General features: G+C 38.5%; 1 protein-coding gene across 2 annotated transcripts in view; it reads left to right on the forward strand.

The window, feature by feature from the left end:
- Positions 1-2,311: 2,311 nt before the first annotated feature.
- Positions 2,312-22,338, forward strand: part of LOC143849684 (Serine carboxypeptidase S28 family protein) — a 36,932-nt gene continuing 16,905 nt past the window's right edge. Inside the window, exons 1-5 of one of the 2 annotated variants that reach the window (XM_077358824.1) lie at positions 2,312-2,748; positions 5,757-5,943; positions 6,495-6,628; positions 6,771-6,883; positions 7,008-7,131. In XM_077358824.1, coding sequence (XP_077214939.1) covers positions 2,335-2,748; positions 5,757-5,943; positions 6,495-6,628; positions 6,771-6,883; positions 7,008-7,131 — 972 coding nt within the window. In that variant the 5' untranslated portion in view covers positions 2,312-2,334. The remainder of the gene's footprint in view (positions 2,749-5,756; positions 5,944-6,494; positions 6,629-6,770; positions 6,884-7,007; positions 7,132-22,338) is intronic. The other variant, XM_077358823.1, reaches the window with a different exon arrangement.

Here is a 22,338-nt window from a genome sequence, read left to right on the forward strand (position 1 = left end):
AGAACAAAAAATTCCCTCTCAAAAAATTTGTCAGGGTCATGGGGGAACTGCAAAAGTGCAAAAGGCAACAGGAAGGTGTTGTTGCTGTAATAACAAACATTAGAGAGGAAAATTCATCAGTCATGCCAACACTTAGATGTGAAACATGCTTGGGACACCAAAAGGATTCACAAAGTGCAATCCAACTCAAAACTTAAAAGAGCCCAATGCCTTAGCAACACAAGTGTTGGATCCACACATGACACATGATATTCATACAGAAATAGAATCACTGAGTCAGTAGAAATTTAAAGCTGCAGAAGTACAATGTCTTGCAAAGATGAATGTCACAATGAATAGAAAGAGAAACATAAAGATGTGGCAATAAATTTTTTAAGACTAATGATGGTTTGAGAACCATAGTTTAATCTTATTGGATTAACAAATGATGGTACGCATCATCATTCTCCTCACTCATGCCCTCCCTGGCTGAGAAAAACAACAGGGAAAACAAAAACTCTTCTCAAAATAGACTTTTTGTTTTCCTTATTTGTCAGACACGCATCATCATTCTCCTCACTCATGCCCTCCCTGGCTCCCTCTCCCTCTCCTACTCTCCCTTCCCCTTTGCATCATCTCTCCATCTCCTCACTCATGCTCTCTTATTTTTCAGACTCCTTTCTCAACACCCTGTAATCTAAGGCACTGTTCGTTTGAGATTATGACAACCAATTGTGAGCACTCAAGCCAATTTTGGTCTCAAAATTACACTAAATTTTGAGTGCGATAATTAGATTGGCCCTCACAATCGGTTATGACAATCTGAAACGAACAGGGGCCTAAATGAGTATGAAGAAACTCAAGAATCTGAAAATAGTATGTCACTGCTACCACTATTCACATAGAATTCAACACCATCATAATAAAGAGTGCTTCCATGTCAATCTTTCACTTTCAGATACATATCAATAACATTATAACAACTAAAAAGAAGCACAGAGTGCAAGACAGCAGCAACTAGAGTACAAGACAGATGCTAGTAATCTAGTAAATATACATTGGATATCAAGAAAAAAAGTAATAAACATAATATAAGACCAAACCTAAAAGTCAAAAACCTTAGGCTTCAAAGATCTTTAGTTGAAGAAACATCCCCAAGGACCCCAACGACCCCAATGTTTGAAAATTCTGCAAATAAGAAACAAATATATATATATATATATATATATATATATATATATATATATAAAGTTCCAAGTCAAAATAAATAAATAAATAGAACACAGTGAAAATTTAGAAATAAAGAAAACAAATTTACCATTTTCAATTGTTTCAAGATCCTCTAAAGCTTCTTCAACATTAACCGAAGATGAAGATGATCGGAGCCAATCTTGACAACATATAAGAGCTTGTACAATCTTAGGAGTCAAAGAACTCCTAAATGTATCAAGAACACGTCCTCCTGTACTAAATGCAGACTCCGAGGCAACAATAGAGATGGGAACCGCCAACACACTTCGAGCTACTTGTGATAAAATAAGAAATCTAGGACTATGAACCTTCCACCACCCTAAAATATCAAAATCATCACTATATTCTTCGGCGCCTTCACTTAAATATCTATCCAACTTTGATTTGTTATCCCCAACACCCCATTCAATCTTGTGCTTCTTATACATTTCTTGCAACATCTTCTTCACACATTGTTGAGATTGTGAGTTTTGAGAATTCTCACTTGAACTTGATTGCCCCAAGTGAAGTTGAGGTGTATTGACGGTGTTGATATTGCCCTTGTTGAAGTCATTAAACAATTCATATATGGCATCAAACATTCCCCCCCCCCCCCAACTCTTTTCCTTTTTCATCTCCATATATTGCAGTAACTGCAAACTTCACAAATTCCAATTTATGTCAGGGGTCAAGAACAACCGCTATATAAATTATCTTATTCATCTAAAGACCTTTTTTTCCTTCCTTATTTCTATTTATAGTTTTGTATAAGTGTGGTGATGGTGACACATGGCAACCTAAAGTGACACTTGTCAATCTCATATGCTGCAACCAAACAAGTAGTTTTGCTAATGTGCCCCGGTTTCCTAGTTAAATTCCAGGTTTAAAAAAAAGTAGTAACATCCTTGGGACTAGATAAATACCTGTTTGGACTGCAAAACAAGCAAAAAAAAAAAAAAAAAAAACAATAAGCCATCGTGCAACCAAACACATGTGACGAGATAAATCACTGTTTGGATGGCAGGAAAAACATTTCCCGAGAAAAAAAAAACTTTCCTAAGAAAATTTTCCTTTTTTCTGATGATGAGGTAAATGATATAATGAGCGAACATCCAGAAGAAAAAAATGGAAAAGCAAACAATGACTCCGGAAAGAAGAAAATCTCTCATCCTCTTCTCCTTCTTCCTCTTCTCTTTCTTCTCTCTAATCGAACCCACAAAATCTTCAAACCCCCACTTTTTCTCCCAATCAGCCCCCCGTTTTCTCGGTCGTTTCGCCCATCAAAAACCCGAAACTCCCTTACCGAAACCGTTACGATATGACACCCGATACTTCACTCAAGTCCTCGACCATTTCAGTTTCTCTGACCTGCCAACTTTCCAACAACGTTATCTTATCAGCCTTGACCACTGGCAAGGACCCATGTCCCCAATCTTCTTCTATTGTGGTAATGAAGGCGATATCGCGTGGTTCTCCGAAAATACCGGTTTCGTTTGGGAGATTGCCCCTCGTTTCGGAGCCATGGTTGTCTTTGCTGAAGTAAGTCACTCTACTCTAATCCCCATTTTTTTTTTCAGAATTTTTTGGGGTTTGTTCTTTGAATTTTGTTACATAGACTATACACATCAGAAAGAGAATTCGTGTAGTACCCAGTCCCACTGGTAAGTGGTGTTACCATAAGAGCTCTACTCTAATTCTGTTACATGATGGTCCCACTTAGGTAGAATGCATTAGTTTACATTTTGGGGTATTTTCTATCTACTTTTTTTTGGTACAGATAAGAGTCTTAGTTGGGTTGGGACTGATCCTTCCCTAAAACTGGGTGAAGAGGCTGATCTTCACTCTAAGAAGATTGATGGCGTCTGAATCCGGGTTTGCGATTGCGCAGTCGGTAGAGGGCCTCCGCGGGGTCTGCAATCACAAACAAAGGGGGTTAGGGGTCCGGGGTGGGTCCCGGACGACCACTTCGACACCCAAGTCAGATCCTTCGACCAATCAATATAAAGAACAGCGAGAGGGCGAAGGGGTTTCGATCAGGGTTACCAGGGGCAGCGTGCGGAATCTTTTCTGGGTGCGTGAGTGAGTGGGTCGGAGGGGACTAGCAGGGAGAGTAGGATTGAGTTCCTAGCCTCCTCTGTTGTTGCCTCGCCTCTTTTCCCGGTGTCTGGAGTGGAGAATGGGTGAAGTCCTTTTTTCAGAGAAAGGGCCCCCCTCTCTTCTTCCTTTTCCTCCATTTTAAAGGGAGTCGCGCGGCCCTTTTCATCATTACGGAGAGAAAACCTTCTTTTGCAGGATGGGGCCGTCCCCCTGCTTCGCCAGCGCGCATGGCTTTGGCGGCCATTTCCTTCCATAATTTGTGATGATGAGGCCTGGGCGGCGAGAGGGTGACACGTGTCATGATTGTGTGGTCTTTGCCGTTTTCCAACGCCCTTCCTCATGATGATTGGGCTCTGCTCGTGCATGGATGACACGTGGCGATATCTGGGAACACAGCCGTATTTGTGTCCCATCAAAGATCAATCACGTTGCGAACTGATTTGGGTTCGTAACAAATCCCCCATTTTTCACTTCAGAATTTCTGGGAGTTGTTCTCGGAATTTTGGTATGTAGACTATACACATCAGGGTGGAGAATATGGTTTTTGGGTTATACTCATGGTTTTAAATTTCGACTGAAACCGAAATTTTCCGAAATTCAAATTTTCGCCATTTACCAAATTTCGGTAATTTCGGTCCTAAATTTCGATTTAATGACATTATTTATTAAAAAAAAAAAGTGTTACAAAATTTCGGCCGAAATTTCGAAATTTGGGTCCGGAATTTGGAACCAAATTTCGGCGAAATCCGAGATTTCGTTTTTTGGTGGGGTCCGAAACGGGTACCGAAACCGAAATTTTAAACCATGGTTATACTGACCAGGGAAGCTGGTATTGCTAACCACTTGTTCTGGCCTTTGCAACCCATCTCTTTCAGGTAGATTTTTTTGGTTTGGACAAGTAACAATGGGTTCCATGTGCCCAACGAAAAAAATTCTAATTAAAAAAATGGGTGGCAAGTACAAAACATTTAATTAGCATCCCAGATTATCTACCAAAAAAAAACTCGTGGGTAGTAATCATACATTCCCATTTCTTTTGTTTTCTGTAGGGTAAATGAGTCATGTGTTTGAAACTGAATTTGATATCAAATGGTAGAACTTTAATGTCTGATAAATTGTTATCGGATGACTGCAGAACTGATATGAATTTATGGGTTTGTTCACAGAATTTCTGTATTTAAACTATGCACAGCAGGGTAGAGTGTAAGATTAATTTATTCCACTGACTATAAGAGCTGGTTTTGCTGCCCACTTGTTCTGTTCTTATCAACCCATCTATTTTATGTACTCTTTTGAGAAGTCACTGTCGGGATCCATGGTAAAAGGCAATTTTTAGGTGCCACAGGGGCTCATTGATCTTGTAGAACATCATGAGCCTACGCACGTGATCTTGGTCCCATCCCAAATCAACATCCCTTGCTTAAGATAAAGGACTAGAAAAATCTACTGTTTACCTTTTCTTGTCGGAACTTAAATTGTTGGCCCAGATTTAATGGATTGATTATGCAGCGTTGTAATGCATTAGAGTAAGGTAAGGGAGCTAGGGAGTTACACGACCAAAGAGGCCCGTGTAGAGCTCCACCAAAAATACAATGAAAAGCAAAATATAAACTTTTATATATCAAAACACTTACAACAAACTTATTGTTCTTCTCCCTTCTAAATCTCTACAACTTCTTATTCTTCTCTCTTCCTTCATCCTTCTTTCGCTAACCTTATAATCTCTGCGAAAATGACTACTCACTTATAGAAAGAAAACACTCCTAAAATAGCTAACCACATTAAAAACATTGTTGTACTCTCCATGATTCTTTTAGGAAGCCTAAGAAACATCATAGAAATTCCCAAGAGACTCTTGGATAATCTAGCCTAAACATAAATGACCCTAGAAAACATATGACTCTTCAATTTTCAATACGTAATAACTACCCTAGAACACCACAATGAATTTTCACAAAACAAGGAACATTGATTTTGATTTATAAATTCCAACGTTGATGGATCAAAGTTCTCAGTAGCATTTGGTTGGAGTTATGCTTGCTGTCAGGATCAACGATTTTATCACATATACATACAAGGCACAAGTGAGCCCAAGTAAGTGTCGTTTGGTAAAGGGCATCACAGTGCCTGTGATTTTGTCATTTCCTTTATTTCATTGGTTTCCACAATTTACACCGAGTTGTATGGACCCACTGGAAAAAAATCTAAATAAAAGAAATGGGTGGCATATTAAAAAACAAGTGGTTAGCAATCACATATTTCCTTTTTTGTTTTCTGTAGAGTTTGAGTTGTGGCTTTAACAAGGAAATTGAAATCGAATGATGGAATCTTAATATGTGATAGATTGTTACTAGATGATTTCAAAACTGATATGAAACCAAATGTGAATTGGGTGTGCATTGAACTGTTTTAGTTTTTCTGATTTAGTGGTCTTGGCTTATATTTGGCAGCATCGCTACTATGGAGAGTCGATGCCGTATGGTAATAAGGAAAATGCATACCAAAATGCTAATTCGTTATCGCATCTCACGACCGAACAAGCACTTGCTGACTTTTCGGTGTTGCTTACTGACCTGAAACGGAATTTATCGGCGCAGGATTGCCCTGTTGTGTTGTTTGGTGGCTCCTATGGTGGAAGTAAGACTGTTCCTGTTCCTATTGTGCTGAGGAATGATACTATGAGAAGCACTTGTTTTAACAAGCAAATGAGAAGCCTATAATCCGTGTGTTCAACCCACATTATGTTAGCATGACCTGGACCCTTTGCTCCTGGGGCCCTGTCATGTATAGATGCCATAGCTTGAAAATCGCTCTGATCGAACATTCCAGATCATTCGTTTGGAGGACTGGAATGCGGGGTTATGGAAAGTTGCTCAATTTCTATGCTCAATTTCTACTGAATCATCATTATTGAAATCGTTAGGACTGTCCAATTAGGGTGACTTTTGGCTATGGCATCTTCTATGAAGCGGGACCCCTCATATGAAGGGTCCTGATTATGCTGACATCATATGTAGGTGAAACTGGTTTATACTTCTCACTCTTCTTTGTTTATTTATTTTTATCATGTTGTCACAATTCCTTGTGCACACTATATCCTCCATTGTTGTGTTATCCTGATAAGCTTAACAATTGACGAGTTCCATTTTTCATTTGAATTGTTTCTTTTGTTTTGAATGCTGAGACAGTGTTGGCTGCATGGATGAGGCTAAAATATCCGCATATTGCCATCGGCGCTCTTGCTTCTTCAGCACCGATTCTGCAATTTGAAAATATTGTTCCATGGCAAACATTTTACAACATCGTCTCCAATGATTTCAGAGTATGTTTTACCTTACCCTACTATCAACTTGGCTATACTATACCCCCTATGTTCTATGTTTTTTGTTTCTTTTTTCTTTTTTGTGATCGTGGTGGTATATTGATGTCCAAACACTGAGCTGACTCATATATTGGCTCTGCAGCGTGAGAGTGTGAGCTGCTTTGAAGCTATTAAAGATTCATGGGATGCAATAGAAACTCAAGGTCTGAGAGACGATGGGTTGACGCTTTTGAGCAAGAAATTTCACCTATGCCAGTAAGAGAAACTGTGCACTGTCAATATGGTGACTTTGCTTTGTTTTATCTCTGTCTCTCTCTAATCTCTTGCTGCGTTCATTTCCATTTTTTGGTTTCTAAAACTGATCTATCATCAATTGCAGGAGTCTGAATAGCACCCAAGAACTTTCAGATTGGTTAGACGATGCTTATAGCTATTTGGCGATGGTGGATTACCCATATCCTTCCAGCTTTATGATGCCTTTGCCAGGAAACCCAATAAAAGAGGTCAGTTGGGGCTTGAGAATGACGTTAGAGCAATGTAAGAAACTGCAATGGCTTAGCAGCTTCTGAGCATGGCTTCTTTATATTTTCTTTCTTTCTTGTTGCTTCAAACAATGGAATTTCTACGTTCCGAGGGATAGAAACTGTTTGGAACGTTCAATGTATCATTCGGTTCATGATTCTTGAGAGAGAAGCATCCTTTTGCTATGCATTGAAACCAGCAGAAAGTTCAACCTATATTTATTCTTTAGACCCCCATTTTGTTCTCTGGACCCCCATTTTGAGGTGTATACATCAAAATCATTTTCGATTCTCATATATCATATATGATTTATTTCATTATTATGGAGTTTCCTGTACATACTTAATCTACTGTTATTATGGAGTGTCCTGTAAATGATGTTTATACATCGAAATCATTTATGATACAATTGAAGCCCATGAATTGTTGGATTCTTTCCTCTTTTCTACAGATTGTGATGACTTTTACAACTTGGACATCAGATCTATGATTGGAATTATGGTAATGATACAAAGTTGATGCAATAAATAGAGAAATTTCATTCATGTGTAACATAGCATGAGAAAGACAAGGCGGGGCTCCGGTTTCACAATGGATACAACCCTTGTCTTGACTATTGAGTAAGCACCCAGTTCCCCGTTGGGTATATCTTCATTGTACTTTCAGACATAAGGTAATATGGCTTGACATGCTTCATAGATTAGGCAACAGAAGAAGGCAAAGTTGGTGTCCATTAAGCTGTCTCTAAAATGAACTATTCTACAATAATACGATGTCAATTTTGACTATCTCATCATCCACCCTCAAACTTCACATCATTTGTGATTTTGAACCCTTGTTTTGCATGTGGGATCCATATTAGGCGGAGCTTCAAAATGGATAAGCGATGGTAATAAGGGAATAAGTTGTGACTTATGATTTCATGGAAAATGAACAAGCTTGAAGTAGGACGGAACAAGAATACAACTATATTTAACTCTAATACCAATTGATGTAGGACAACCAACTGATGAAAAACTTTATCTATGATTGAGCTTAAATCATGGTAATTAGGTCAGATGAGCAGGGATAAAGGAGACAGTCTTGGATATGATTTGATAAAGGAATTTAGAGACTGTTAAAGGCTGCAAAAGTGGACAGTTAAAAGATTGATGCTGGAAAATTACAACAGAAGTTGGCAAGGTTTTATAATAGGGTTGGAATGTTGGTAAGGTTTCGGGAGCTTTTGAAAGCTTATTGTCGACTGATTATGGCTTTCTAGGATGGATTATTGTCAACTGGTTACGGGGTTTATGGGGGAACAGTCCACGAAAGCGAACTGTGATGATATGGTATGGCTGCAGGGACTGAAAATTGGTGCTGTGTTGGAACAAACTTAAGAAAAGAGGGATTTGAGAATATCCTCAGGTCTGTAATATGTCTGGACTATGATTCGGTGTAGATTATTGGGCCTGATCTGGATTCTGGACTGTGTATACAGGTGCAAAGGTTGAGAGATAATGATTTCGGCCTTAATAGTTTGGGAAAATGGTGTTGTTGGGGGGGGGGGGGGGGGGGGGTGGGGGAGTCTGACCGATGGATGCGATATCGTGTTATGACCACATGACTTATTAGATTTTGTTAGAAAACTGAACATAAACACCATTCTTTCACTTTTTGAGATTTTTTCCATTTCCTCTTAGAGGAAGGGTCCCTTGACCAAATTTTGGTAATTGTTACACAAATTGAGGATAAAAAACATGAATAAACAAACCCAAAGTCAAATCAATTAATATTGGGATTTCTGGGGTGGAGATGAATGATGCCCCCCCTCTTCATAGGTAAATAATAGCTTAGCCGAATATTACTTTTCTTGTACATACAGTGGGTTAATTCGTGCATAATCCTATTGTTGATCATTGGAAGTAGTTCAATGTGTTCCGAGGTTTTTAAAAGGAGCATCAGGTAGAGGACTTTCTTCTAGAAGAATAGTCACTTGCGATTGAAGAGTATATTAGAAGAAAATTGGGGGGTCTCCTCCTGATAGACAATCAACAGATATTGTACCCTTCTTCGATGTAATCTAGTCACCTATCGCAATCAGAAGCAAATTGCGGTTGCACGATCTAGTGCAGAAATAGGGTATCATGCAATGAATCACACAATTTTTGAATTAATGTGAGTGAAAACTCGTGTGAAGAGTTAGGTTTTGTGGCTTACAAGTCGATGAAGATATTCTGCGACAATCAAGCAGCCATTTTGATTGTGTGTAATCGTATGTTTCATGAGAGGACCAAGCGTATTGAAATATATTATCACTTTATTCGAGAAAAGATCACTGTCTCCAAAAATTAAATGCTAAGGCAGAAAGAACTCGAATTTTGTTCCCAAATGTAGGTTTTGTGCTAGAATATCATGGGACTTGGAGACCCTACGAAAAAGACCCATGGTAAGGATGTGGTCGTACATGACTAGTCAGATAGTTTTTTTATTCAAAAGACTAAATTTTAGTCCTTCTCTGTGGTTGATAGGAGGAATTTGGGGTATGAGAATCGATTTCAGTGCACTTTTCTTGTCTTGTAAGGCACCTCTGAGGGAATCTTGGTGGCTTGGAGGAGGAACTGATCCGTGTCGGTCAGACTCCGTCTAATATCATATAATTCTTTATGGATTTTTCCTGCTGTGTACAAGACAAATCTTTGGGGTCTTAGATCGACTTTTTGGCAGAGCTTTATCTCATGTGAGCCCCGTGGCAGCATTCTTAGTGCATTGGGGAGGCTTTTAACGTCCTAGATTCTTGGGTGAACGGATAGACAGAGGCTGCACTTTTCAGCTTGATGGAGGATTTCTCCAACTTTGTGGGAAGACAGTCCCCGGTGGATCAACAACTCTCTGATGCCCTTTTCACTTGGGTGGAAGGTCACTGTCACCAGAAATGCAGATTAGATCTGTTTCTGTTGTGTCCTCCGTGGTGTTCGTCTCCACCAGATTCTTTTCAATCCTGCTTAAACCCATATTTGAACATTGACCCATCCTTTTAGACCCTAGGGTGGTATCATGGGGCCCTACTCCTTTTTGTTTAGAGCTTTCTTGATTGAAAAGCAGTAGGTCTGTGAGCTTATCAAAGTTTGGTGGTCGGAAGCTGTGGTTTTGAGTTGGGCGGATATTGCTCAAAAGTTTAGATACGATAACTCTCTAAGTGAAACTAGTGGGTGAGGTCAAAGCTTCGTGTTATTGAGACCTACAAGGTTATGCCGTCGTGTTAAATTCAGGTTTTGGTTTCTTTAAAAGAGATTGCCCCTCTTAGTTTTATGGACTTGGTTGGGAGCGCTTCACTGAAGTTGGAGCTCGATAGATTAGTGTTGCATGAGGAAATCAAGTAGTGACAAGGCTCCAGGTGCAAGTGGTTGAAAGAGGGGTCAGAACACGACCTACTTCAATGGTATATCTAGTGCTAGAAGAAGGTCAAACCGTATTCAGTCTTTGCTAATTGAGGGTGACCAATTCTCTCTAAGATGGTTAGATGTTACCAGTCTCTGTACAACTCCGATGTTAGACAATTGCCTTTTTCGAAAGGAATCGAGTTTGAATCTTTGGACTCTGATGATCTTTCCAGGATTGAGGAGCCTTTTAGGGTAGAAGAGATCAAGAAAATTATGTTTGCTTTGAAGGGTGATCAGGCACCGTGTTTGTATGGCTTCTATTTGACATTTTTCTAGTTTTATTGGAAGGTGGTACGCAGAAACCTGACTTTCTTTAGTAATTTCTATGGTGGTTTTTGAGCTCGAGCAGGATTATTTGGGCTACTCAATCACTCTTTTCCCTAAGAGGGATGGTGCTGAGACTGAGACAGATTTTTGACTAACCGTGTGTCGTGTGTACAAGTTTCTTGTAAATGTGTTAGCTAATTGTTTCTGTTTGGTTTTGAGTTCTCTAATTTCCAAGACTCAGTTCACTTTCATCCTTGGGATGCAGATCCTGAACGGGGCTCTGATTGCTAATATTTTTGGATTACTATTACCGGAGTGGCATCAGTGGCATCCTTTGCAAACTGGACATAGAGAAAGCTTATGATCGTGTTGAGTGGAGATGTCTTGATTACTTCTTTGGGAAGATGGGTTTTGGTATTCAATGGCGTGGTTGGATGCAAACTTGTGTTTCCTCTGTATGGCACTTGTGTTTTGGTGAATGGATCTGCCAGGGGATTTCTTTAAAAGCATTGGAGGATTGAGTCAAGGGTATCCTCTATCCTCATTTCTATTCTCCATTGTTGCTGAGTTGCTTAGTCTGATGATTGGCAAGGCTAGGGGTTTGGGCTTGATAGCCAATTTTAGAGTATGAACCCCGAGAGTCTAGATCTCTCACAAGACGCTAACAATACCTTGCTTGTTAGCATCTTGGGTGATCAGAAGGTAATGGACCTCTTGGCTGTTTTGAGGTCTTATGAGTTGTCTTCAAGGTTTTAAAGTTCGCTTTCGGTGGAAATTTAGGCGGAAATCTTACCATTCAAAGAAAAAAAAAGGAGGAAATCTTGTAACATCGCGGAAACGTATAGAAACATATTCTAATGATACAATTTTAGGTTTAAACTTCAGGAAATGCTACAATAAGCACAAATACACACGTAGAAACCATCACATAAGCAAGAAAGCTATCCATAATAGTTTAACAATGTCAACATCTTGTGATATGCGCTATCGCTCATGTTTGGAACAATAAAGTGAAATATAAACTCAAAGCATGAAAGCCATCCATAATAGTTTTCCAATTGATTAATGTTCTTTTTATAATTTTTTTATTTTTTATATTTTTTAACTAATAAGTCCAACTTCCCTACAAACAAATAAGGTGCACTGGTAAAATTTTTAGAATAATATTTAAAACATTTCTAAAAGTACATTTGCTTGATATTATCTTCTATATGTTTTCTCTCTATATTATTTTTTGAATGGCTAAAATTTCATTCAAAGAGAAGGACCGAGATGGTCAAATACAAGCACTAAAGAAGAAAACAAGAAAGATACACGAAAAGATTAAAATTCATGACAATAAAGGATTGAAAAAACTCAAGGCGGTAAAAAATCAAACTACTCAAGGGCCACCAAACGAACCAATCCCTGGCAAGCCTATCTGCCATCCCATTGGCAGATCTCCTGATAGGGCGGAAGGAGACACTCGAATTACCCAAAATATCTTTGATCTCCTCAAATAGCTCTACAAATCTCCATGAGAAAACATGTGATCTGCTTAGCTAACAGATTACATTGAGCGGGTCCCCTTCTACCACCACTCTATCAAAATCTTTTCCCACTAAAAACTTGGTGCCTTGATGGACCACACCTCCGCCTCACTTGAGTTGGTGATGTAGATATTATGATTTATTTACATGTTATTTAGTTTCTAGGATTTTATTTTCCATGTTATTTTTAGGGCTTTTATTTTCCATGGATTTTTATTACATTGCTTATATATATATATATATATATATATATATATATATATATATATATATATATGAGAAAACGGTTCCTACACATATGTGTAGATAAGTTATCTACACACTAGCTTAAAATACAGTGGGGGCCACATTATTTGGGTGATCCAAACCATTCATTTTTAAGGCCCTCGCATAGATAGGGTGTCCACAAAAAATCAGATCCATAGAATCATCCTAACCATTCGAACTGTGGAGGCAAAAAATGGACTAATTTGTGAAGGTTTAAAGACATCCATTTTACCTCCACAAATCGTAGGGTTGGGATGATCCTATGGATCTGATTTTTTGTAGACACCCTATCTATGTGAGGGCCTTTAAACGGCTTGGATCACCCAAACAATGTGGGCCCCCACTGTATTTTAAGCTAGTGTGTAGAGAACTCTCTACACATATGTGTAGGAACCGTTTTCTCTCTCTCTCTCTCTCTCTATATATATATATATATATATATATATATATATATATATGACTCATTGTATTAGAAATCATAAGTTTGGATAAATAAATATTGATTGGCTTCTCCCTCTACAGGTTTCTTCTCCTTCCTCTAGTTCTCTTCTCTTCTTTCTTCTACTTCTAGTTCTCCTCTAATTCCCTCTCTTCTTCTCGCTCAAGACTTCTTCTCATTCTTTTCTTCCCTTATTCTTTCTCCTCTTTCTCGTCTATTATCTCTCTCCTCTTCTTCCCCTATTCTTCTTCTATTCTTTTCTCTCTTCTCTTTGTCTACTCTTTTTCTCCCCTTTCTCCTATTTATCTTCCTAATCCTACATCAGTTGGCCACTCCAATGGGGCCTGCGATTGCCCACTTCACTGATCCCTCATCATCTCTTAGGACTCCCCCTATGCCAGCCGTACCCGGATTTCCAAGACTACAGCCATCAGAATTAAGCTTCAGGAACGCAGAAGCTGGCGCCTCCCACTCCTGCACAATCAAAGGTCTCTGCTCCGAATTCTCTCTCGAAAATGTTTTCTTGAAATCCAAACTAGTCTTTACCAACTTTGGCTCTGTTTGGATTGAAGGAAAAACTTTTCTAATTAATTTTTTTCCTTTCAAGAGCCTAAATCATGGAAAAAAATGGTTTTCTTACCATCCAAACAGGCCTTAGGAACTTTTTTGGAAAAGTTTTTCAAACTTCTGAAATCCAAATAGGGCCTTTAGAAATATTTTTCCTTTCCAAACTTTCCAGAAAATTCCAACAACCGAAACAAAGAGGCTTTTTTCGTCAAACAGTACCCTTACCAAACATTACTCTTTTTTGCAAAAAAAACCTATCTCATGATGTTTCTGTTTTTTATTAATTAATGGATTTTTTGCCATACTAAAATGTAAAACCTATAAAGTAAAACCTAAAGAGGTGATTAATCAACAAACTTTCCAGAAAAAATTCAGCTTTTTTTTTCGAACAGTACCCTTACGAACACAACACTTTTTTCCAAAAAACCCATTTCATGATGTTTCTGTTCTTAGGGATTTTTGCCATACTATAAAATATAAACCTAAAAAGGTCTTTGATCGACAAACATTACAGAAAAATCCTGCAGCTTTTTCATCAAACAGTACGCTTACCAAACTCCTTTTTTACCAAAAAACCTGTTTCTAAATGCTTCAACTCAACTCAACTCAACTCAACTCAACAAAGCCTTTGTCCCAAAGTAGTTGGGGTCGAGTAAATGAATCCTTTAGAAAAAATTCATGAAGAAGGTAAAAGGAATCTACCCGGCTCTAATCCTGGTTCTAGTTGGGTTCTTCTACGTGGATCATTTTCTTCCATTCTACCCTATCCAAGGTCAAGTTCTCTGTTATGTTCCTAGCTATCAAGTCTTTCCTCAATGTTTCTACCCAAGTTGTTTTTGGTCTGCCTCTACCTCTTTTACTCCATCAATTTGGCACGAGTCGCCTCTTCTAAATGCTTCTCTTTCTTAATTCCTTTGGGCTTTTTTCATCATATAATAGCTACAAAATAAAGAAAAAATAAATGCACATTTAATCGAGTTACCTATGGACTGTTTGGAAGAGGCTAGAATCTCCGAGAACACTCGAAGTTTACTGTTGTTGTGGGAAGACATGAGAACAGACGGATATTGTCGATGTTGGGAAGATGCGAACAGGGCTGAATCTCTGGGAACACGCTAAGCTGTAGTTGAAGCTCCAGGAAGAGGAAATACTTGCCGATTCTCTGAAATACCTGCGACTTTTGGGATTCTTCCGAAGAGGAAGCTGTGGGAAGCTTGCGGCTGAAACTTGCAGCTAGGGCTGCAACTTGGGTCGGGTTTTACCCGACCCGCATCAACCCGACCCAAAAATAATGTTGGTCAGGTTTAGAAATCATGGGCAAGGTTTTAAATTTCGGTGTCGGTGTCAGTTTCGGTCACCGTTTCGGTTTCGGGCTGAAATTTTGGCCGAAATCATGTAAAGAGATGATTATGATTTCGTTTTTTTTTTAAATTTCGACCGAAATGTCTAAAATTTCGGTGTAAATTTCGGCGATTTCAGTGGAAATTTTGGCTATTTTGGTGAATATTTCATAAATTTTGGTGGGAATTATAACATTTTGGTGGAAATTTTGTAAACAAGGCTAAAAACGAAATTGTGGTGAAATTTCGCTGAAATCTTGTAAAGAAACGACTTCATGTAAATTTTGTTTCGGTCGGGTTGAAACCGAAATATTTCGGCCGAAACGTTTAAAACCATGATCATGGGTCTTGGGTAGGGTCGGGTTTTAAATTGGAAAACCCGACTCAATCTTGGGTAGGTCCGGGTTTAAAGAAAAAAATCCGAAACCCGAAACCCATCCCGACTCATATGGGTGTACTGTGACTTTCTTAAATATCTCTTGAATAACATAGCAAATTATTTTCCGATATATTGATACAATTGTTTTCATTGAGGTGATCATGTCTGTTATGTGAAAATATATTGTCCTTAAATTTATACAGTTGATGATATAAATTAAGAGTTTTTTGGGGTGAAGATTTGTTTTTTTCTACAATCTTTAAAATTAGTCACTATCCTACGCTAAAAAATGAAAACCCGACTCGACCCAAGAAATTATCTTGGGTAGGGTCGGGTTTACGAATCTCGGGCTTTCCTGTAAAAAATTAGACCCGACCAGAGATAATTCTCGGGTAGGGTAGGGTTTCGGAAAACCCGACCCGTCCGACCCGAGTTGCACCCCCACTTGTAGCCCATTAGACGATGAAGAATCTGTGAATCTCTGAAAAAGCAGCAACCTCGGGGATTGCTGGATGAAGAAATGAAGATGAAGACAGCTAGCGATGGAAATCACCAGCGAATCCAGGTAAGATTCCCTAAATCTTCCCCCTTTTCACTTTTTTTTGGCGCTTGGATGTCGACATTAACACCGAAATTTTGATGAAATCTTGTGATTTTCCGAATCAATATTGATTTTGCTTCTGTTTGAACCGAAACAGACATATTTTGGCCGAAATGACATATTTCGGCCGAAAATTAAAATTATGGCAGTCTCCTGGGCAACTGGCGAACTATTCCATGTCTCTAGTGATGGGTGTGAGATTGGAAGAGGTTGAGGTTAGAAGGGTAGCGGGAATTTTGGGTTATCGTTTTGGTTCTCTCCCAATTCTTAGTTGAGGTATCCTCTATGTGTTGGGCGGCCTTCCAAAGGTCTTTCGGACCCTGTATTTGAGAGAGTTGAGAAGAAGCTCTCCCCTTGGAAGAAAAGCACGCTTTCCTTTTGTTTTTTGTTTTGGATTGGGGCGGGGGGACCTGCTTATCAAGGCTAGTTTTGGCTATTTCACCTCTTTACTTACATGTCTCTTTTTCAGTCCCCCTTTAGTGTCATTCAGTGCCTTGAACATCTTCAGAAGAGGTTCCTATGGAGTGATTAATATTGGGGTTGAAAATACCACTTGGTCAACTAAGAGTGAGTCTGTTTACAAACCAAAAGCAATTAGCAGATTGGATAGTTGTATTCTCAAGGTTACGAATGGAGTTCTTTTGGCTATGTGGTTGCAAAGATTTGGGGAAGAATTGGATCATCTTCGGAGGGGAGTGTTTGCTAAGAAGTATGGTGCTAGCCTGAGTGGATGGAAGCACTTGGACAGGTACATCATTCAGGGCTCACAATTTGGAGGGATCTCGTTCCCTCCATTGATATCTTCGAAGCTGGTCTAAGATATAGATTCCATTCGGGGCCTCATGTGCCCTTCTGGAAAGACCTCTGATTTGGGGATGGACCTTTGAGATTTGACTGACATGACTTGTTTAGGTTGTAATCAATATAAGGCTAGTGTGTGATTTGTTCCATCGGACTGATGGCAGGGTGGGAGGGACTATTCCTTTTTTGCAGTCCGCTCTTTGAGAGGGAGGTTGTGGACTGGATGTTGTAGCCTTAATTTCTCGATTGGAGTTGGCATCTCTTAGATGCATAAGGTCCGGTTACAGAGTTTGGGTTTGAAATACAAGATGTTGTGTTCACATTTGGATCGTCCCCTTGTCATTATCTCTGGCTAGGTGTGCCTATTCATCCTCTATGTCTCCTAGGGTGTCGCTCCGCCCCCTTGCCATTATCTTCATCCCGGCGCGCCTAATCATCCTCTATGCCTCCTAGGGTGTCTGCTTTTTGCTGGATTCTTTGCCTGGACAAGATTTTGAGAGTGGAACATCTTAGTAATCCGAGTAGGTGTAACGACTCCGTTCCATAACCAAGGTCGATACCGGCAAAAGAATAATAAAAGCCAAAATTCACATAATTTTTTTTTCAAACATATGAGAAAATAAATGAGCACTCTTATTCCTAATTTAAGTGTCCGTTACCAATTTGAAATTTAATTTTAAAATAAAAGAACTACAACTGAAAACAAACCATATTAATAGTCAAAGTCCACTAAACAGAAAATAAACAACTAATGGACATGACATAACCGTCATCCTCAAACAAAAATCCTATGAGTGCTCTCCCCATCCTATGTGCCACCTAGCTCTGTTCATCGATGAAGGTTCCTTCACCTTCCTTACCTACAAAGTCTGAAAAATAGTCTAAGTTAATAGCAAGGTCATTTGACTGGAAAATGTAATAAAAGTACAACACAGATAATTACATTTGAAAGATAAAATTTCTTGGGACTTCCACTTAATGAAGAGTAACTATATAAAGAATAACAACATATGAAGATGCCAAATTTTAGATACGGTAACATGAAGATGTCTCAGGAAAGTATAAGCTACCTAGGGATCTAGAAGTACAATGATAATCATGTCATCTCAGTAAGTCGTATAGGTCCACTAGCTCCTCATAATTTTGTACACGATGGGGAATCCTCAAGTACCTGTCCGTAGATGGCCACACGTAGTTCTATGACCTTCCCGTACTTTAGTACGAGGCCAATATAAAAACATCATGTATATAAATTATGGACTAAAAATAAAAAGTCCTACAACAAGAATTTCTATGGGAATAATTATTGAATTCAATGCTCTAAGTAAAATAAGCATATGCACAAGCTAAGAAGCACGGGTACTCTCCGGAGGCCAACGTACCCGTGTCAGGTGCGTATCGGGTGCGGGTGCTCTTGGGTACTCTTTGGGTGCGTACCGGATACGCACCCGGGTTTGTGTACGTATCGGGTGCGCACCCGGTTCAAATTAAATCGAAAATTACAGATTTACAATAGAGGGGTTGTCCCAATTAACAAAAGGGGGGTTGGATACATCAAAATATCTATAATATATATAGATATATATATATATATATATATATATATATATATATCCCATAAATAAAAACCTAACAACTTAGAAGTAATATTAGATTTTGGTGATGTTATCGTTATTTGATTGTTCTCCAATTAAATTGTTTGAATTTTTTAACAAAATATTTATTTTTATAAATATATAATAAAATATAAAAATATATTATATTCAGCGTACCCCCAACGTACCCGTATCCTTTTTATTTTTATTTTTAAATCACGTATCCAAGTACCCGTATCGTGTCGTACCCGCACCCCGTACCCGTATCCGTGCTTCATTGCACACAAGCAATGGAGGTGAGACATGAAACAATCATAAGAAATAAAATCCTCAAAACAATATCATATTTATAACTAAGATTACAAGTTTCAGTCATCACTTGCCTTGGGTTCATGAATTTGGAGATGTTCAAGTGTCTCAAAGTGAGAATAGGGAGAGATCAACCTGAAAGTGAGACCACATACAAGTATACTAAGTTTCTTACAAAGTTCTATTTTATTCCAAGATTATTCGAGGCGTCGTTAAGTCATAGAAATATCTTATTAGGTTGCCCTGTCTGGTATGCATTAAATTTTCTTTTTCCAATAAATTGGGTTTACATAGCAGCCTCAACACTGATTATTATTACAACCATAATAGTGTTGAAATCAGCAGCTTGCCGCATTTAACAAGAAAAGACAAGCTGAGTTTGTGCAGCGATCAAAGCATTTGAGTGTTAAAATCAATAGCCTTATTACACTAAATAAGAAAAGACTACCTAAGTTGGTGTAGTTATCAAAATTGGGTAGTGCATCATCATTAGCATTTATCTTCCTCTATTCAAGGTGTTTTACTTATTGAATAATATCAACTTAACCATGTTTTGATATCTATGCTAACTCATTCCGTCTCTTATTATTTAAGGAGTTACCAAAGGTTCTTACCATTCTCAAAAGTCCTCTCTCAAACTATTTAATAAAGAAAGATAATCTAGGGCCATGCAATTACAAAAGGAGGAATGATTTCAGCATGAGCATGTTTTGATAGTTGTACTAACTCACTTTGTCTTTTCTTATTTGTGGGAAAAACTGTTGATTTTAGCACAATTATATTTTTTAATAAGTGCACAAAACTTAACTTGTCTTTTCCTTCTTAATGGGCTTGTAAGAGCTTTTCGAGAATGATAATATCCTTTCGACATCACTTAAACGAATAAAAAGTGGGTTGTCGGGTAAAGAATATGATTCGAAAGAGGGTCATCGGCCCTAGCATTTGAGGAAAGGTGGATTGGTAGGTTTCGGGTTCAGAAGCTAAACGGGTAACTCAAGGACTCTGATAAGAGGCAATCAATCGAATGCGTTATTATCGGGAATTGGCCATTCCAGATCGAAGTACTACGGCGTCGTCATCACCTGACACGTGCTAGCCCGCCTTTGGTCTTACTTAAGGCAACGAAGGAGCCCCTACCCATCTTGTCGAGACTAGACGGACCCAGATAATCAATGTACTCATCGTACCCCGCCCCTTGATTTGACTTTGAATGAGCCCCAGACCTCGCTTTGTTTGACCATGAACAAATGATCGATGCCCTGCCCTCAATCTGCAGGGGCCTCTCCGTATGATGAGATGCGGCTGTCACGTCAATATCACAGGCTTTTAGTAAAGCAATGCACCTGGCTCACACTGTTATATTTTTTAATAACTGGACAAAACTTTGCTTGTCTTTTCCTTCTTAATGGGCTTGTAAGAGCTTTTCGAGAATGGTAATATCCTTTCGACAGCACTTAAACTAATAAAAAGACAAAGTTAGTTAATACAACTATCAAAACATGCTCATGTTGAAATCATTCTTCCTTTTGTAATTGCATGGCCCTAGATTATCTTTCTTTATTAAATGGTTTGAGAGAGAGCTTTTGAGAACGGTAAGAACCTTTGGCAGCTTCTTAAATAATAAGAGAAACGGAATGAGTTAGTGTAGATATCAAAACATGGTTAAGTTGATATTACTTAGTAAGTAAAACACTTGAATAGAGGAAGATAAATGCTAATGATGATGCACTACCCAATTTTGATAACTACACCAACTTAGGTTGTCTTTTCTTATTTAGTGTAACAAGGCTATTGATTTTAACACTCCAATGGTTTCATAACTGCACAAACTCAGCTTGTCTTTTCTTGTTAAATGCGGCAAGCTGCTGATTTCAACACTATTATGGTTGTAATAATAATCAGTGTTGAGGTTGTTATATAAACCCAATTTGTTAGAAAAAGAAAATTTAATGCACACCAGACAGGGTAACCTAATAAGATATTTCTGTGAATTAACGACGCCTCGAATAATCTTGGAATAAAATATAATCTTGTAAGAAACTTAGTATACCTGTATGTGGTCTCGCTTTTAGGTTGATCTCTCCCTATTCTCACTTTGAGACACTTGAACTTCTCCAAATTCAAGAACCCAAGGCAAGTGATGACTGAAACTTGTAATCTTAGTTATAAATATGATATTGTTTTGAGGATTTTATTTCTTATGATTGTTTCATGTCTCACCTCTATTGCTTGTGCGTATGCTTATTTTACTTAGACAATTGAATTTAATGATTATTCCCATAGAAATTCTTGTGGTAGGACTTTTTATTTTTAGGCCATAATTTATATACACGATGTTTTTATATTGGCCTCGTACTAAAGTACGGGTAGGTCATAGAAATACGTGTGGCCATCTATGGACTGGTACTTGAGGATTCCCTATCGTGTACATAATTATGAGGAGTTGAGGAGCTAGTGGACCTATATGACTTACTGACATGACATGACATGATTATCATTGTACTTCTAGATCCCTAGGTAGCTTATGCTTTGTTAAGACATCTTTTATTGGACTGTACTTCATGTTATCGTATCTAAAATTTGGCATCTTCATATGTTCTTGTTATTCTTTATTTAGTTACTCTTCATTAAGTGGAAGTCATAAGAAATTTTATCTTTCAATTGCAATTATCTGTGTTGTACTTTTATTACACTTTCCAGTCAAATGACCTTGCTATTAACTTAGACTATTTTTCAGACTTTGTCGGTGAGGAAGGTGAATGAGAGTTCGTCGATGAACAGATCTAGGTGGCACATAGGATGGGGAGAGCACTCATAGAATTTTTGTTTGGGGATGACAGTTATGTCATGTCCATTAGTTGTTTATTTTCTGTTTAATGGACTTTGACTATTAATATGGTTTGTTTTCAGTTGTAGTTTTTTTATTTTAAAGTTAAATTTCAAATTGGTAACAGACAATTAAATTTGGAATAAGAGTGCTCATTTATTTTCTCATATGTTTGAAAAAAAAATTTATGTGAATTTTGGCTTTTCTTATTCTTTTGCTAGTATCGACCTTGGTTATGGAACTGGGTCGTTACAGTAGGTATTGTAGATTTATTAGAGGCCTAATCTTTTGCCCCTTGGCCCACAAAAGTGCAAAGGCTATGGCATCTTGCTCTCCCTGCGGTATTGTGAGTGATCTAGAAGGAAAGGAATTGTAGGATCTATAGGGCTTCTAGCGTGAATGTTGGGCGCATTCAGCAACAGATCATTTCTACCATTATTCAGTGATCTGCAACCAGCTCGAGCTTGCGATAGTCGTTGGATGAGATTAGGCAGAGTGCCTTTCACTCCTCTGATAGACCTCTCCCCCTTGGGATTTGTTGCTGTCGAGATTATTCAAACACAATTTTGACGGTTTAAATTTTGGGAACACTGGCCTTACTGGTACTGGTTGTCTCTTGGGCAATGCTAAGCCCGTGGTGTTGGTGACGTCGTCCTATTCTAGGCCTGCCTGACTCCAATAAGGCGGAAATCTTCGCTTTGCTGCATGCCATTCGTGTTTTGGCCTTCTATTGATTCCTTGGTTGTGGAATGTAATTTTCTCAATGTTATCATGTGGATTAAGGATTGGAAGGGTTACTAGTGGCAGTTCATGGATGGGGGTCACTCCAAATAGTGAGGAAGATA

Source organism: Tasmannia lanceolata, unplaced genomic scaffold (assembly GCF_043159265.1).
Source record: "Tasmannia lanceolata isolate RefF3 unplaced genomic scaffold, GAP_Taslan_0.1 ptg000018l, whole genome shotgun sequence".
In the NCBI taxonomy this organism is placed as follows: domain Eukaryota; kingdom Viridiplantae; phylum Streptophyta; class Magnoliopsida; order Canellales; family Winteraceae; genus Tasmannia; species Tasmannia lanceolata.